This window comes from Thunnus thynnus, chromosome 9 (genome assembly GCF_963924715.1).
Source record: "Thunnus thynnus chromosome 9, fThuThy2.1, whole genome shotgun sequence".
Classification (NCBI taxonomy): domain Eukaryota; kingdom Metazoa; phylum Chordata; class Actinopteri; order Scombriformes; family Scombridae; genus Thunnus; species Thunnus thynnus.
In genome coordinates, this window is record NC_089525.1 from 34,640,951 (window position 1) to 34,659,189 (window position 18,239).

At 40.9% G+C, this 18,239-nt stretch overlaps 1 protein-coding gene across 3 annotated transcripts in view; it reads left to right on the forward strand.

Annotated features, from left to right (window-relative positions):
- The window catches only part of LOC137188662 (NACHT, LRR and PYD domains-containing protein 3-like), a 117,560-nt gene that overhangs the window by 45,153 nt on the left and 54,168 nt on the right, over nt 1-18,239 (forward strand). For 2 of the 3 annotated variants that reach the window (XM_067598269.1, XM_067598266.1), the window contains 2 exons: nt 10,681-10,727; nt 10,882-12,260. The exons of the other annotated variant lie outside the window; for it this stretch is intronic. In XM_067598269.1, coding sequence (XP_067454370.1) covers nt 10,681-10,727; nt 10,882-11,417 — 583 coding nt within the window. In that variant the 3' untranslated portion in view covers nt 11,418-12,260. Of the gene's footprint in view, nt 1-10,680; nt 10,728-10,881; nt 12,261-18,239 lie in introns of those variants that run through there. 3 annotated transcript variants of the gene reach the window in all.

Here is an 18,239-nt window from a genome sequence, read left to right on the forward strand (position 1 = left end):
AGAATACAAACTGCTGAGTGTGAAAAGAAAGAGGGAAATGCTTTAGATTACAGTCCACAACATACAGTGTAATTACTCCGTAGTTAGGTGTAATCTTTTGTACTAACAATGTACCAGTACAGTAGGTACCAATATATATTTATTATATCATTGTCCTCCACCCAATGAAATCAGAGGGGTGGGGGGCAATTTTATATACCAATAAAACAATTTGCTTTCATGGAAAGCATACATATTGTTTCTAAACAAAGAAGTGTTCATTTTAGCCATGGAGTGGTTCAGAATGTGTCATTTTATCCACAAAGTGAAATTCAAATTTATAGTATTGTTCTATTGTGACAAGAGATTTATGTTCTCATCAAAAACAGACATATCACATGTTTCACATGTGTTTCCTATGTATTTTCTTAAACTAAAGAAAAAGTAGGATTCCTATGTCTATATCCGGTCTAATTTCTCACTCAGGAACTCCTCCACTGCTGCTGCGCTGCACAGTCCAGATTGTCATTTTATGTGTCTTGGCCAATCACAGATTAGCATGAAGAAAAATGAAGTATATTAAATTGATGTAAGAGATCCCACCCTGAGGAGGACAGCATGAGCCCGTCCTCCTCTGCCCATATATATATATATATATATATATGTGTGTGTGTGTGTGTGTGTGTGTGTGTGTGTGTAGGTACAGGGGAACAAGATGTGAAGTTATGGAATAAGGGGGTAACAATTATGGAGCTTACTCCATAATTATTACCTATACTGCTTACATATTACTTATACTGTAGTTATTTTTTAACTACCAGGTACCTATTTTATTATTACAGAGTATGTGCCATCTACTGAGCAATAAACTAGAAATTTTGGAAGAATTTAGAGAGAATTAATACTCTAGTTATTCTTTAACTATACCAGGTACCTGTTATGTTATTACAGGGTACAGTATGACGATAAAACTGAGCAAAAATCTGGACATTTCAGGGAAGATAGAGTGATGACTTCTGTAGCACTTAATAAATCTGATGTGATTTTATTTCAAAATGACCTTAGTACCAATAAAACAGCCAAAATACATGGGTTTACGGGGGTTTACTTTGGAACAAAGGTCCATGACAGTGTGTTGTCATGGATGCTGTCTGAAGACTGTCTCAGCTGTCATTCACCTCACCAGCAAACTTCATCACTTGATGCTTGTTTATAGCATCTTAGCTCCACCTGCCATCAGCGGACAGAATTCACCCACCAAAGATGTCACTCACTTGTGTGTAAACACATGTTGACAATTTTGAAGTCATTAAAATGTTGAAAGTCTTCTGCCTGGCAGTTGTTTTCGTCCAGAATTACAAATCCTCAAGGTGCAAGCTTATCCTTTTTTCAGCTCTGTGCACAGTCTCCTTTCATCTCAGGAAATAAATATATAGCTATAGCTAATATGAATATAGCTAAAGATAAAACATGAGGTATGAATCAGAACACACATATATGGTTCATATGCTCTTCTGATTGCAAACTGTGTAGTTAATTTAGTTTGTTCTTCCATGTTTTGAGGCAAGTAAAATTGAAACAAACTGTTCTCACATTGTCTTCTGTAGTTACAGAGTAAGTTATGTTGGTTGTTCCCCTCTTGTTACATTTAGTTACAGGGTAATTACAGGGTGTGTGGGCTGTAATCTAAAGTACTGATGGTTCCCCCCTTGTTACATGTAACTACAAGGTAAGTACAGGGTATGCAGCAGGGCCGGACTGGGAAAATTATTCAGGCTGGGAAATATAGCGTGAAATATAGTCACAGTCAGGCCACTTTTTGAGTGGGGGGTCTGAGGGTCCCCACTAGGAAAATATTAGTTACAAAGACTTCATTTCCTACATTCTGGTGAATTTTAGAGCATGTGAACAACAAACTAATGAGCCAACAACTGCTTAGTACAATGTATTGTTATGAACCTCAAATAAAACCAAAGGTGCATATCATACGACAGAAGGACTAATTTTTAACCAATATTTATTAAATAATAACTAAATAAACAACTAATATACTAACAAAATAGAAAATGTCTTGTACCTGCAGGTTGCTCTGAAGTAGTGGGCTTCTCTACTACGGTGGCATCAATGCTTCTCTCTCCACCTTCAAAAAGAAAAAAAAGCAAGAGCACAGCACAGTATATCTTTTAATGTACCAATATAATACAGTTAACAACTCTCTCTCTCCACCTATTCAAAGAACAGAGCAAGAGCACAATACCCTACTCAGTTTACTGATATACACTAACAGTTACCCATTAAAAGGTTAAAATTTAACCAACACAAACATTAAATAACACAGATCTTTAAGTTTCAAAAAATAACAGTAGCCTGAATAGTGACAGAAGATGTTGTGTTGTCTCAATAATTTTAAATTATGAGCTCAAAGTATGAACTCACTGACTGAAATTAATCACTATAATGCATTCATTTTCAAATAATATTGACCACATTAACAAGTGTTACCTCTCCAATCTCAGGCCCTGAACCGTAGTTGGGCGGCCACTGGTATGACGCTACCTCACTTAGCTTAGCCTGGCTCGTAGCTGGTAACAAGCTGTACTAAGAGTCCGGACCAACTCTGTGGTGGAGAATGGGGCACTTTATTCCAGCGTCGCAGCGGACTTAATACATAGTCTCTCTGTGATGCATTTGACTCTTGCTTCACTAACAGTGGTAACTTATTTCTCTTCTACCGGCATACACCTTTTCTCTGTGGCTGTGGCTAGACACACACGTATTTCCGAGTACCGGCACTTACACTACTACGTCACACACACACACATTACCCACAAAGCCACCTTCTTAAAGGAGCAGGCTTGGCTTGCAACACCAGACTGGATATGCCAATTACGTCATCAATGTTTTTGAGGAAATTAGAAAGGGAACTGCCACTTTTATTGTTGATTGTCCAGTCTGTTTGCTGCTTTAACATTAACAGGGGACAATGACGCATCAGTAACATTAGCTATGTTAGCTAGCTAGCACGTTTAACCCTAACCTTAAGCTAACCTGGCGGCATTTAACGGCATCTCCTGCAAGCGCCTTTCTTTTTTTTCTCCCTCTCTGCTCCACTCTTCCTCTTTTTTCCACCGTCCATCTTCCTACTAAGTCATTTAGCCTCTAAATGCACCTGCTGCCAACTACTCTCTCTCTTTCTCTCTCTCTCTCAGCCAGCCAGAAAGAACTTTGCAATCAAATGATGTTATTATAAATTTTCAAATTTTATCTGCTATAATTCATTATCTATTAATATAGCATATTCATAAATTGCATTATATAATTTGTGTTAGGATTTTAGTTCATTTTTAATTGTTCCCTGCCTTGCTGCTTCAGTCTGCGTTTTCCTGATTTGTGTCCGCAGCGGGCCTACGGTGGCCGGTGTGAATGTGGGGCTAGCCCCTCTCTCACAGTGTAATGTGAATTGTACGTGGGAAAATATGAATACGCATGCTCAGAGTGTTCGTGTATTCAATGTATATCCTATGTGTATATCACATGAAATTGATACAAGTGGGGCAGACAGCCTGAAGCCCCACTAAAGCGTCATTTCATATTTCACAGCTGATTGGCTATCTGTCTGACAGATAGCCAGTCAACTGTGAAATATTTCAAATAACGTTGCAGTGCGGCTACAGCGCGAGCTGTTTACAGTTACAATTTACAGTCGGCTAAAAAGGGGAGACTTTCTCAGCTAACGCCAGCTAACTTAAAATAAAAATGAAGTGGATTTCATACTCGAGCACAGGGTATAAACTCTTTATTTGGAGGAGAAACTGGAATTAAAGCGCCTCGGAACCCACCAGCCACGGAATACTGTCATCACTCAAACTGCTGGTAAAATTAACCGCGGGTTTAACGTGGTGAAGTTTGCCGGGAGGAAAAACCGCCATGCTGCCCTTTTCTGAGCCGTCAGCTGGTGAGTGAAAGCATATTTTATCATCCTGCCTTGGTGGTTCTGGTCCGTGAATTGGTCATATTGTTGTGCTGGATCGATTGATATAGATGGTGACGAGTGTCAGTGTGTCCATGCTTATCTACTGAGGTTGTTGTCATAAAGTCACAGAATGGATTAGTATCCTCCTCCTCTTTGCTGTTCGCTTATGGGTCTGTAGGCTCATTTATTCTGAGCTTGGTTGTGTTGGCTTATGATGATATATCGCATTATTAATTAATCAATATTACAGAGAGGTTGTGCTTCAGTGATGCGGTCAGGCGCCTCGTTCCTGACCGCATCACTGTCATGAGTCAACCAGCCAACTGGAGCTAATGCTTTCTAGAGATCGTGGCTTTTCCCAAACTGAATAAATACCTCACATATAAACACAAAACTGCTTTGCTAGTTCAATCTCGTTGTAACTAAGATATTCGTTGAATTTTTTTTCCATGGACAGATTTAGCTACTACGTCCGCAAACTTCACATATATATTTAAGCTAGTAGCGCCGTGTCACCAGCACAGCTGATGGAGGAAGCCGGAGTAGAAACTGAGATAAACTCTCAACTGAAGGGAAAATGGCTGAGTTTTGCTGTGTGTGGGGGAGCAGGGTAACGATGAAGAGTTTTTCAGTATGTGTCAGTGTAACTCGTCTCTCAGAGTTCAATCCACTCGGTAAAGGATCCGTTTTGTTTTCCCCACAACTCCTAATCAGTTCAGTTCAATCCAGTTTCACAAACAGAAAAGAAAGACAACTCAAACTCCGCTCCGGGTTTTCACTGCAGATCACCACAAAACAAAACAAACCACAGACACTAGCAAAGTAACACAGTACATAAAATAAAGCCAGCAGAAACATCAGATAGGTCGGACCACCGTGTTTAACTATATATCTTCACACGTTACAGTTACGACTGAAAATGACAACAGAAGAAAAAGTTCACATATCTCCGCAACTCAAATCAACCACCAGTCGTCTACCCGGAAGTGACTGATGTCGTTAGCGTGACGTCAGGGTCTGTAGTTCTAATGAATGGCGGAGTGATATTTTTAGTGATGAGGCTTTTTTCATTTGAGCACGGCTAGGTGTGCTGTCATGCTGATTCAAGCTCGTTCTAAATGTCTAGTTGACCAATCAGATTGCTTGGTCGGAACTACGTGTTGTGTAATTTAGTTTTGTGACAGTGGTGACGTCACTTGTGTAATTTCTCTTTCACTCAGTTCATTTCAGTTCAGTGAGGCTTTATTTGCATGAGCATATTAAAGTACAGTGTTGCCAAAGCTCATTGTACAAAGTAGTACAAACAGGGGCAGGTACAGGTTTTAACATCCAAACAGTAACACATTATGTTAACTTTACAGTTTGAAAACAATAACAATGTCAACAATGTTTTGTAATGCAAATTACATAAATAAATACACAAAAGAAAGAAAACTGAACTAAACTGATGGATATCAGCAATAGTGAAAATAATAATAATAATCATAATTAATAATGGTTTTGATATTAAAATATATATACACACATACATATGCACATAAATATATGTCTGTGTGTGTGTGTGTGTGTGTGTGTATATGTGTGTGTGTATGTGTGTTTGTGTATATGTGTGTGTGTGTGTATGTATGTGTGTGTTTAGAGTGTGTGTGTGTGTATGTGTGTGTATGTGTGTGAGTGTGTGTATATGTGTGTGTACATGTGTGTGTATGTGTGTGTGTATGTGTGTATGTGTAAATGTGTGTGTGTGTGTGTGTGTGTATATGTGTGTGTATGTGTGTGAGTGTGTGTACATGTGTGTGTATGTATGTGTGTATGTGTAAATGTGTGTGTATGTGTGTGCTTGTGGATGTGTGTGTGTGTGTGTATATATGTGTGTGTGTATGTGCGTGTGTTTAGAGTGTGTGTGTGTGTGTGTGTGTGTGTTTAGAGTGTGTGTGTGTGTGTGTTTATATGTGTGTGTGTGTTTAGTGTGTGTGTGTGTGTGTATGTGTGTGTGTATGTGTGTGTGTGTTTAGAGTGTATGTGTGTGTGTGTGTGTGTGTGTTTAGAGTGTATGTGTGTGTGTGTGTGTGTGTGTGTGTGTGTGTGTGTGTGTTTAGAGTGTGTGTTTAGTGTGTGTGTGTATGTGTGTGTGTTTAGAGTGTATGTGTGTGTGTGCGTGTGTGTTTAGAGTGTGCGTGGGTGTGTGTGTGTGTTTATGTGTGTGTGTTTAGAGTCTGTGTGTGTGTTTACAGTGTGTGTGTGTGTGTGTATGTGTGTGTGTGTTTAGAGTCTATGTGTGTGTGTGTATGTGTGTTTAGAGTGCGTGTGCATGTGTGTGTGTGCATGTGTGTTTATGTGTATATGTGTGTGTGTGTGTGCATGTGTATATGTGTGTGTTTAGAGTGTGTGTGTGCATGTGTGTGTGTGAGAGTGTGTGTGTGTGTGTTTAGAGTGTGTGTGTGTGTGTGTGTATGTGTGTGTATGTGTGTGTGTGTGTGTATGTGTCTGTGTGTGTGTGTATGTGTGTGTGTGTGTGTGTTTAGAGTGTGTGTGTGTGCATGTGTGTGTGTGAGAGTGTGTGTGTGTGTTTAGAGTGTGTGTGTGTGTGTGTATGTGTGTGTATGTGTGTGTGTGTGTATGTGTCTGTGTGTGTGTGTTTATATGTGTGTGTGTGTTTAGTGTGTGTGTGTATGTGTGTGTGTGTTTAGAGTGTATGTGTGTGTGTGCATGTGTGTGTGTGTGTGTGTGTTTAGAGTGTATGTGTGTGTGTGTGTGTGTGTGTGTGTGTGTGTGTTTAGAGTGTGTGTTTAGTGTGTGTGTGTATGTGTGTGTGTTTAGAGTGTATGTGTGTGTGTGTTTAGAGTGTATGTGTGTGTTTAGAGTGTGTGTGTGTGTGTGTGTGTGTGTGTGTGTGTGTGTGTGTGTTAGAGTGTGCGTGTGTGTGTGTGTGTGTTTATGTGTGTGTGTTTAGAGTCTGTGTGTGTGTTTACAGTGTGTGTGTGTGTGTGTATGTGTGTGTGTGTTTAGAGTCTATGTGTGTGTGTGTGTATGTGTGTTTAGAGTGCGTGTGCATGTGTGTGTGTGCATGTGTGTTTATGTGTATATATGTGTGTTTAGAGTGTGTGTGTGCATGTGTGTGTGTGAGAGTGTGTGTGTGTGTGTGTGTGTGTATGTGTCTGTGTGTGTGTGTATGTGTGTGTGTGTGTGTTTAGAGTGTGTGTGTGTGTGTGTGTATGTGTGTGTGTGTGTATGTGTCTGTGTGTGTGTGTATGTGTGTGTGTGTGTGTTTAGAGTGTGTGTGTGTGCATGTGTGTGTGTGAGAGTGTGTGTGTGTGTTTAGAGTGTGTGTGTATGTGTGTGTATGTGTGTGTGTGTGTATGTGTCTGTGTGTGTGTGTGTATATGTGTGTGTGTGTGTTTAGAGTGTGTGTGTGTGCATGTGTGTGTGTGTGAGAGTGTGTGTGTGTGTGTGTTTAGAGTGTGTGTGTGTGTATATATGTGTGTGTGTGTGTGCGTGTGTGTTTGTGTGTGTGTGCGTGCGTGTGTGTGTTTTTAGAGTGTGTATGTGTGTGTGTGTGTGTGTGTGTGTGTGTGTTTAGAGTGTGTGTGTGTGTGTGTGTGTGCGTTGGTATTTTGTTTATGTTGGTTTTGTGGTTGAATTCAGGATGTTTGTATTTGTATTTGGGGAAATATGTTGTTGTGTGAAACATTATGAAGGATTCATATAGAGACAGAGCTGCTGTTAAAGGGTCAGATCGTTTCTGTTAAATCAGAGAAAGTTTAACCAGACTCCCCTGAACATGTTCAATTATCTGCAAAGACCAGACTAATTTGACCTGCACTATCTAGGCAATGTGCAAGTGCAAACTTGTCCATTAATACTAATTTCACAACCTAGAAAAGCTAGACCCTATATTACATTGTAAATGAAGTCCAGCTAGCATGTGTGACAAGCTAACCTAACTTACCACCTTACCTTCCCATGGAAGTTAGCTAAATAATGAAAGCACCGTTGTCTTTTCTGGCGACTGCTGTATATTAACATGTACTTCACTAGATTAGAGCATTCATAACATGATGTCAGTAAACTAAACTAATATAACCTTGGCTAACATGTATAAGCCCGAGAAAATAACTTAGCATAGCAAGAGCTCTGCTCACCTCAATGTGTTTCTTTAGATTTGAAGGTGAATTTTTGAAAGCCAGTAGTTGTTTTCTTTGAGGCAGACAGTTGATTCCTGGAGCTTATATATTTAAACATTTCCTTCAAATAGGGCCAAGGGTGGCTGGACTCAGGGGGCTCAGTCTCTGGGTCCATATTGAATGTTCAAATCACAACTGCTGCTTCCAAATGCGCGCTCTGCTGTCATTGGAGGCCGGGATAGCAGCACCTGATTGGTTTAAACCTCCGAGGCATTTTGATGACTGATCAATCATAAAATGTAACGAGGTGCATTTTAGAAATGTAGTGGAGTAGAAAGTACAGATAATAGCTGCAAAATGTAATGGAGTAAAAGTCAAAAGTATGCTCTATATTTTTTACTTAAGTAAAGTACAGATACGTGAAAAATGTACTTAAGTACATAAACAAAGTATTTGTACTGCGTTACATTCCAGCACTGTCCACGGGAGATATCAGCGTTTATCCTCTGGATGGTGTCAGGATGGAAGTCTCTTCATGGGAGGATGGTGGAGATAATGATCTTGGAAGAGGGGAAGGTCTGTGTAGCTCTCTGTGCTACTCTCTTCATAGACTCTGCTACCCTCCCCTGCTGTAGTCTCAGGTCATTACTACCTGTGTGGATGATAATGTGGCTAGGTTGACCCAAGGTGGACTCAGTGAGCAGCTGGAGGGCGTTATCAGTCCTGGAGCACCAGAATTTATTAACTTTGTGAGCAGGAAAAAGCTGGTCCTCTTTAACACGTTTCCCATTTGAGTCTATTAGGACCACAATGTCAGCATCACTGGTTATCTTTACCTCTCCAGATGTTTTGCTAGGCCTGCTGGTAGTGGCCTCCCTTTGTGAGTCTGTGGTAGAGAGGGTGGGGGTGGGCGTTACTGCAGGTCGTTGTGATGACCTGGTGTCAGTCGGGGTGGAGGTGGAGGTAGAGGGCTGTGGTTCAGAGTGAGGGGAGCTGTTGGTGGTGATGGAGGGTTCTCGTTGGTTTGCTCTGAGACTCTGCAGCTGCTCCTTCAGGCTGAGGATGGTTTGCTCTCTCAGGAGCAGTTCCTCTCTCATAGCAGTGAGTTTTCTCCCTGTAGCCTGTCTGTCCTGCTGCAGCTCCTGGACCTCTCCTCTCAGCTCCCGTAGGGAGGTCTTCAACTCATTCCTCATCTGGCTGTATTGGTCTTTGAGCTGCTGTGTGGACTCAGTGGATGTCTGGTTGGAGAGCAGCAGCTCCTTCAGTTCCACGAGCTCTACTTCCTGCAGGGACAAACACTCTCTCTCTCTCTCTCTCTCTCTCTCTCTCTCTCTCTCTCTCTCTCTCTCTCTCTCTGTCTCTCTCTGTACACCGTTAGTAGAAAAGATTACACCATAACTACGGAGTAATTACACTGTACGTTTCAGGCTGTAATCTAAAGCGTTACCAGAAAAAGTGTCATTGTCAACATGATTGGACTTTGAGACGCCTGTTTCTGATTGGCTGAATGTAGCTGCTGTTCATGTGTAGCTCACCTGCACTCAGGTGATTGACAGTTGTGTTGCCTAGCAACAGCAAAGCACCTCAGTGTGATCAGGATCAGTGATGTCATAGGGCTGCTCGATTAATCAAGTTTTATTTTGTCTTCCAACAATTATGAAAACAAGATAATCGAGATAAATCGATTATTCTGCCACATTCTGCTTCACAATGATGCTCTGGTTTTGTCTTGTGTTATAAATCCAGCGCAGTGAGACAGACAGAGCGGAGTCTTCCTCACAGCATGAATGTGTCTGAATTAACAGTCAAATGTCATAATATTGTGAGACCTATGAGATATGTTGCCAAGACAACTTAAATATAAACTTATATTATTAAAAGTTTGGTTTTGCCTCCGCTGTTAAGACTCTGTTATGACTCTGAAAAGTCTGACGGTTTTCTCTCAGGTAACGTTACATCCAGCACTGACACAGTGAAACAAACGGATCAGCCCGGAGCTCCACGGTTAAATAACATGTAATTGATCAGTAGGAGGTTTAATTTTCCCCGTAGGGCCCCGGTGAGAGGCGGCTCAGGGAGACGGCGGCAGGTGGAGGTGGTGGAGCTGCAGCTGCAGGCTGCCCGCATGGCTGCATTCAATTACCAACAGCAAGGATATTAGTTTTATTTTATTATTGTTGCTTTTATGTTCAGTTCACAAAGTGTGTGAAGAGTTCATTCTGCTGACTAAAATACATTTGTTGGATCATAGTTTGTGTTTTTGTGCTTTATTGCTGTTTAAATGTAGGATATTATATGGCTATTTAAACATATGTCCGCTAGTTGTTCTATATGGCCGGAATTCTGGAATATTAACGGACATGTTGGCCGTCAGAAAAGTCTAGCGTCTAACCCTGGTCTGCATCTGTTATTGTTCAAGGAAATCCACGGTTAAAAAGACAAGTTGTTTTTTTTAAATAGATGCACAATGTTTCCAAAGTCAACGAGTAATCGTGTTAAATAATGGTGATTATGGTTTTTGCCATAATGGAGCAGCAGTAATATCATGTCCATGTTTGCATGCTGAAAGAGAACGTGCTGCTCTGACCCCCCTCTTCCTTTCAGGCTGCAGCCTGCTGGAGTCCGATGGTTGACACCAGGTCTGAGGAAGTGTAAGTGTGTTTTTCATTTCATTCATCAAAACAAAGCAAACTTCAAACTGTGACATCACTCATTCACATCCTACTGAGGATGAAGATGATGTCATCATCAAACAGATGATAGATCAATAACTGCAGCTGTATTGTGTCTCGTTCTCTCCATCAGATTTCTGTCAACTCACACTGGATCCAAACACAGCACACAGAAAACTCAAACTGTCTGACAACAACAGGAAGGTGACATGTGTGGAGGAGGATCAGTCATATCCTGATCATCCAGACAGATTTGATTACTGGAAACAGCTGCTGTGTAGAAATGATCTGACTGGTCGCTGTTACTGGGAGGTCGAGTGGAGAGGAAGAGTTAATATATCAGTGACTTACAGAGGAATCAGAAGGAAAGAAAACAGTGATGACTTTTTGTTTGGAATGAATGATCAGTCCTGGAGTCTGATCTGCTCTGATGGATGTTACCATGTCCGTCACAACAACAGAGTAACATCCTCCTCCTCCTCCTCCTCCTCTGTCTCTGGCAGAGTAGCAGTGTATGTGGACTGTCCTGCTGGCACTCTGTCCTTCTACAGAGTCTCCTCTGACACACTGATCCACCTCCACACCTTCAACACCACATTCACTCAGCCTCTGTATGCTGGGTTTGGGCTTGGGTGGTCTGGTTCCTCAGTGTCTCTGTGTGGTCTGTAGGAGGAAGAGTCTCCTCCTGTTAGAGAAACTTTCTCACTGCTGACCAGATAGTTCAGTCTGTACAGGATCACACACAGCTGATGGTATTTAGTACCAACATGATCTCTCACTGCTTGTAAATGTAAACATGGTTTCCACATGATTGACAGTTTGTTTGTAAAATGAATCAAATGATAAACTGAGTCCAGTTGTTGTTGTTTTCTGTTGTTAGTGTATTAGAAAGGCTTGAACTGTAATGGGATCATGGGAATGGGATCTTCACAATGTTTAGTTGTAGTTCTTCTAGTAGTTTCATAGTAACTGTGTTACCTGATTCCTTCACTTATTTAGAGATCACATGACAAATGATGGTCAGAACAACAGGCCTCCTATTGGCTGGTTAAATGAACACCTCTAATGGTGAAGGCTGAGGCTCAGCAGCTGGAGTGTGGCTGCTTTTATGCTGCGTTCATATCATATTGGAATGATGCTAATTATGAGATTCTGACTTGTAAATAGAATTCAGGTCAACATTCAAGTGGTAATTATGAAGTGGAAAAGCTGAAAGCTCTGATATTTACTGGATATGGTGGATTATTGTCAATAACAGTATTTTTGAGCCTCATTCCACCAACTTTGTAATCATGCAGCCGTCTTGATTTGTTGTGTGACATGAACGCTGGCCAGTTGTAAACATGGGAATCTTTCCCGCCTCTACCATCCATCCCATATGATGTGAACACAGCATTAGAGATGAGAAGTCCAGGAGCTGTTGTGTGTTTCTGACATACAGGAAGTATTTAGTTTTTCTCTGGAGTGTTTATTTAGTTCCTGTGTAGAGAATAAAGTTCATGATGATCAGTAGCTGATGTTAGTTTTCTCCATTTATTTTTGTGTGTGTGCATGTTAATTCATATCTAATTTCATATAGTAGATTGAAGGTATTTGACAGTTTCAGGACTGTTTAAAGTGTCAGTTTAATGTGTTTAGCTCACATTCAGTCTGACAGCTGTTGTTCATTGACTGTTTCTAAATAAGTTGTGCATCATCAGCACTCAGCTGTCATGTGTGATTAAAGCCAGCAGGTGTCACTGTTTATTCCTTTGGTTAATTCATCCGGATTTGTTGAAAATAGTTTGTATTGAAAGGAGGTTTTATGTTTTTGGTTTCAGTTTCTGTGTAAATATTCATTTAAATATTCACTATAAATTGATTCCACTTTGGTATTATTATTATCATCATAGCCGTTATTGTTATTTTGTATTATTTTGTATAATTGCAAGTCACTTTTGTATTTCCTCTATTTTTTCTATAGATAAACACAAATCCTCATCATCAGCTTTATGATCCAAGATGTTAATAAAGTCTTTCTGCAAATACTTTTTACTATCTACTATGTTTCTATTTAATTCTATTAATTCACTATTTAAATATCTTATAAATGGATTTTGTATTTCTACACCATGATTAATTCCTGGCAGTGTGGAGGACATTTAGAAACATTTAGTCCTTCATGTTTAATAAAATATATAAAATATAGTATATAATTGGATAATTACATGAATAAAATCTAAATAATAATACATATTATTTATGTTGTTGTATTCTGGGTATTTCTAAAATCCTGGCTACAGCCCTGAATATATACACCAAAATAATGTATTATTATGAGTCCTGGAGAGTCCTAGAGGGTCCTGGAGGGTCCTGAAGAGTCCTGGTGAGTCCTGGAGAGTCCTGGAGAGTCCTGGAGAGTCCTGGAGAGTCCTGGAGAGTCCTGGAGAGTCCTGGTGAGTCCTGGTGAGTCCTAGAGAGTCCTGGTGAGTCCTAATGAGTCCTGGAGAGTCCTGGAGAGTCCTGGTGTTCCTGTCAGACTGAGGACAGCAGTGATGTGGGTCTGATCTTTTGCTCCTTGTTATTTAGCAGCTCTTTCATATGTTTCCCCTCATCCTGTCCTCTGTCTTCTTGCAGCTCAACAGTGTCGTTCCTTGCTGTGCTTTCTCTCGTCACTTTGGTTTCTTCATCATTCATCATTAGTTGAAACAGGCTGTTTTCTTCTTCTCCTGCTATTTCACGCATTTCAGCAGATTAATAACACTTGACATGAATATTGTTCAGTTTGAGATCAATATAAGTTACTATTATCATGCATTTGAGCAATTTTTTTTGCTTTAAGATTATTTTTCACTTTCAATTGATTTTTTTTATGGTTTGATTCTTGGGAGATTGTGTTCAATTATTATGACACAAATTTAATCCCATATACTTGTTGTACTTCAGTGATGTGACGTCCTCTCTCTCAGGGTGCAGAAGTGTGCCAGTCTGAACCAGATGTGCACTAAGAACCTGTCGCTGCTGTTCGCTCCCAGTCTGTTCCAGACTGACGGGAAAGGAGAAGACGAGGTGAAGATCGTGGAGGATCTGATAGACAACTACCTGTACGTCTTCGATGTGAGTAAAACTCAGACCGGACAGATTCAGATTTCCTTTGTTTGTGTTTTATGAATCTCAGTCATTGTGAAACTGAGATCAGGTGCACAAGCCTCATTTTCACTCCCACAGTCAGATATAAATGGATGCAGACATGAAGCAGCTGTTAGCAGATCAATACTTCTACCTGCTCACCGCCTGTTAGACTGTTCAGTGAAAACAAGAAGTGCAGTTTTACTGATTTCACATCAGAGAGGTTCTCCAACAGCCAGAGCAGCCCGATAATACACAAAACTAAACAATACAAACAAAAGAAAACAGCATTGTGTAGTATTTCTGATGGTGGAAGTTATTGATATTCTGTGTTGTTGTGCAGAGCATCAAACCAGAGAAGGAGTGGGCTCTGAAGTCCATGAAGATCTACATCGGCATCCGCAGGAAGCTGAAAGCTCCAACAAGGTAACATGAAGCTCAAACTCTGAAAAACACTCTGAGCAGACGGTGAAAACAATCAATCATATATTGATTAACTTTACACAGTAGGAATATTGTGGAGCTGTAGAGACAGTGATGAAGCTTTAGGATGATTTAAACATGTCATCTGTTTTCTGGTCTGTAGGGAACAGAACAGCGTATGTTTGCTTTCACTAGTTGAACGTATATGAAAGCTATTTCCTGCATTTATATACATTTATATCAATCTAGCAAATAACAAATTATGATGATGCTTTCCATAACAAGTGTCATCTAACTAAATTCTATATATTTCTATATAGATATACTATATACAGTATATATGAAATACTATTTAAATTGTTGTGACTCTTGTTTTTTTAACAAGAGTTACAACAATTGAAGTGGAGGGTCAACTGAAGTTGAACACAGCTTTGGACGTGGCGGACTCGGTCTGGTCCTCCCGCCGGTTAATAACGAACGAATTGGTCTTTGAAAACGTAAACGATGTCGGTGTTTATTTGCATATAGAGCGGGGAAGTGAGATCCGATCACAAGTGGTCACTCAGGACGCAGGTGTAAACAGGGCCATAGAGGATGTCAGTTGAGTAGGCGTCCTTCAATGAGGCCCAGGATGCATTGCGTTTACTGCTAAATGAAGGCGTCCCAGACCACCTCCGAATGTGGTCTGACTGATCGGATCTCAATGTGTCTTGGGTGCGTTCACACCTGTACTTAGAGCTGTCCACTTGTGATCGGATCACCTGAGATGTTAATGCCAGATGTAAAGCAGCCTAACTGAATGCTAACTTTCTCTCTCTGTCTGTTCAGCCCATGAAGGTGCAGCAGGACTCGTTCGAGGAGCGTTCAGAGTCTCCAGACCTTCCTGAGCCGCTCTACGAGGAGGTCGGCGACTTCGGTCTGCAGGTCCTCAAATCTCTGGAGACCAGCTTCCTGTCCGGCAGCGCAGCAGAGACTCAGGAAGTCCTGGACCGCCTCCCGCTCAGACTGGTTCCGGTGGAAACGGCCCGTCAGGACCACTTCGCTGTCCCCGACCCGGTCCGGAGCGTCGGCGGCTCTGTGGACGCTCCGGAGCTGAGCGGTGGTGTCGGAGGTGACGGAGAACCGGACTCAGACGCTCCGCAGCAACCTGCAGCCGGCAGGAGGCAGCAGCTGCAGGGAGTCTGCACACCGTCGCAGGAGCTGCTGCTGCAGGAGCTGTCGTCTGCTTTCACCAAGAAGACTGAAGAAGAGGAGGAAGAGGAGGAGGAGGAAGAGAGGCCATATGATGTCTGAGAGACATGTTTTTTATCACTGCAGAGCAAAATCTATCACAGTTTGTACAGAGTCTGGCGGAGTCAGGGGGACAGTTTGAGAAATGTTTTCCTTAAAGGCGACATGATGCTTTTCCTTATTTTCAGTCATATATATAAAGTCACAGTGACGGATGTTGATTTAAAACATGGCCGACGTGTTAAAGAACGAGCTAAACGTATGTAGCAGTAATCGCTGTGAGCAGGAAGCAGCAGCTCTGCTCTCAACGCTTTCCAACAGGATTTCTTTATATGGTCGTCTGCTCCACGCTGAGCCATGACTCCATCACACAGCAGCAAAGTTAAATAAGTAGTTTACCTGTTGGAGGTGTGCTGGTCGTCTGCAGCTCTTCATCAAACATCATCATCACTGTGGCTGTTTCTGCTTCTACTCTTCCTCCCTGTTTTATTTCTGACTGATCCGCTCGACTAACAGCTCCAAATATCTCCACGTGTTGTTGTTTTGACCGGTGTTCAGTGCCGCTCACGAAGCTCCGCTAATTCAGTGAAGAACACGTTTCATTTCCTGTAAAGTCTTCACAATAAAAGCCTCCTGTTATTTAGTCATTTAAAAGCTTTTATATGACGCAGTAAAGCAGGAAATGTTGGGTTTGCATCAGCAGTTACTTTACACAACTCTGATACGTAAAGCTGACCAATCAGAACAGAGCAGGCTCATCGGGAGGCGGGGCTTAAAGAGACAGGAGCTGCCTGTTAGAGACAGAGGCTGAACTGAGGGGCTGCATAAAGGGCCAGTAGAAGATAAATAAGGAGTTTTTAACTGTGAATCATGCAAAGCTGCTCTAGTGGAGTCCCACAATGACTCTGTGTCAGTTTGTGGTCGTCTGATTTTTGCTGATATATTTATTAATAATGAACGCGCCACTAAAGCACAATTAAAACTGGAACAATTCAGACCTGAAGGCAAAAACCTGCATCATTACTGCGTCTTAACACGCCGTCCTGCAGATTCCCAATTCTATTTCTATCCAGTCATATTATACTTACATGGAGAATATTCCTAAATAAATGTTTTTTATTACATTACTAAAAATATATGAAACTGAAGTCGCCTCCTCTCCTCTTTCTTTCTTTTTTGTCTCCATGAAAAGTTGCAGAAACCTGACGTCATCTGCAGCGTCCTGCAAAAAACCAAACAGTCATTTCATCAACACTGAATTCATCAAAATCTGACTTTTTGACTTTTGTTTAACTGGATAAAAATGTCCATAAAAACTGGATACGGACGTGATCTCAGCTGAGTGATTAATGCAGTAACACTACCTTTAAATCACATTTAAATGTACTAAATTTCAGATGAATTTATCATATAGACTCCAATGTAAATATTGATACCTCAAATGTAGATATATAGACTGAAAAACAGAGATACAGTATGTTTAATCAGAACAAACTATGAAATATAAATAATTAGTCTTTTCTTAAACAAACTGGAGCAAAAGCTGCTGCTGTGTTTCCTGTTTAATATTTTAGTTGTTGTGTTTGGTCTGTTTTGGGGTCAAATAATCAGCCTGAAAACGACTAAATGAAGGAATTACAACTTCACACTGTTTGCCTGAAAACTCTGAAGTTTATCCTCAAAGGACAAAGTCGTATTCAGGAGGTCAAACGTCTAAATTTAGTGAATAAATCTTGAGATTGAGCAGCTGAATGAATCATTTTAGGGAACAGTTTTCCTCCTGACTCCTGCTGTATGAGACTCTGCAGGTTTTTGAAGGATAGAAATGAGGATTCAGGAGTTTTCTGGTTGTCAGAAACATTTGATAAAAACATGAAATGAATGAAACCGTCAACCCTGCCGGTGCCTTGCTCTGTCCATGAGCTGCAGCAGGGCGGGAGAGCTGAACGGTGTCGGAGCTGATGGATAATGTTGGACAGTAGAAAGTAAATAAAAGAAAACTGAGAGATGGAAAGTTTCAGTGAAGAGAGGACGGTGCAGCACTGAGCGGACGCTGTGATTGGCTGAGAGGTCACACCTGAGGACTTTCACATGTTTGACAAAGAGACATCGCTGTTGAAGCTGATTGGAGGAACAGACGGACGGATTGTGGATTCAACAGAGACTGAAACTGCTGAAAACTGATTCTTTGTGCCAACATGTAAAATATCTTTTTATTCTTTTAACGCCAAAAAACTTCTGAACAGTTTTCAGTCTCATCAACCAGATGATGCACATATTGTATCATAAAATGGTAAAGTATGTTTATTTCTAATATACTAATTGCAAGAACAGAATGTTATCATGATTAGAATATAGAACTTACTGTATACAGTCAGTATTTAGTTTCAGACTCTGCAGTGTTTCCTGTGAGGCTTCCTGCAAATCTGCTTCTCTGCAGACTTTACTTGGAGTTTTAACCCACAATGTAAATGTGTTGTGATGTGAATGAGGTGAGAACAGTTCAATTCTCAACACAGAACACATGCACAGATCAGTGTTGCACTTATAAAACTTTTAGAACCTGAGATATCGTCTTTTTTGATTCCAAACACTCTTCTTCCTCATTAAACCTGGTTCCTACATTACCCACGATGCACCTGTACAGACTGTGATGTGTTATACTAGTAGCATGGAAGCAAATCATCGCCATAATCATTTGAATTCTATCAGCAACTGAATACTAAATAT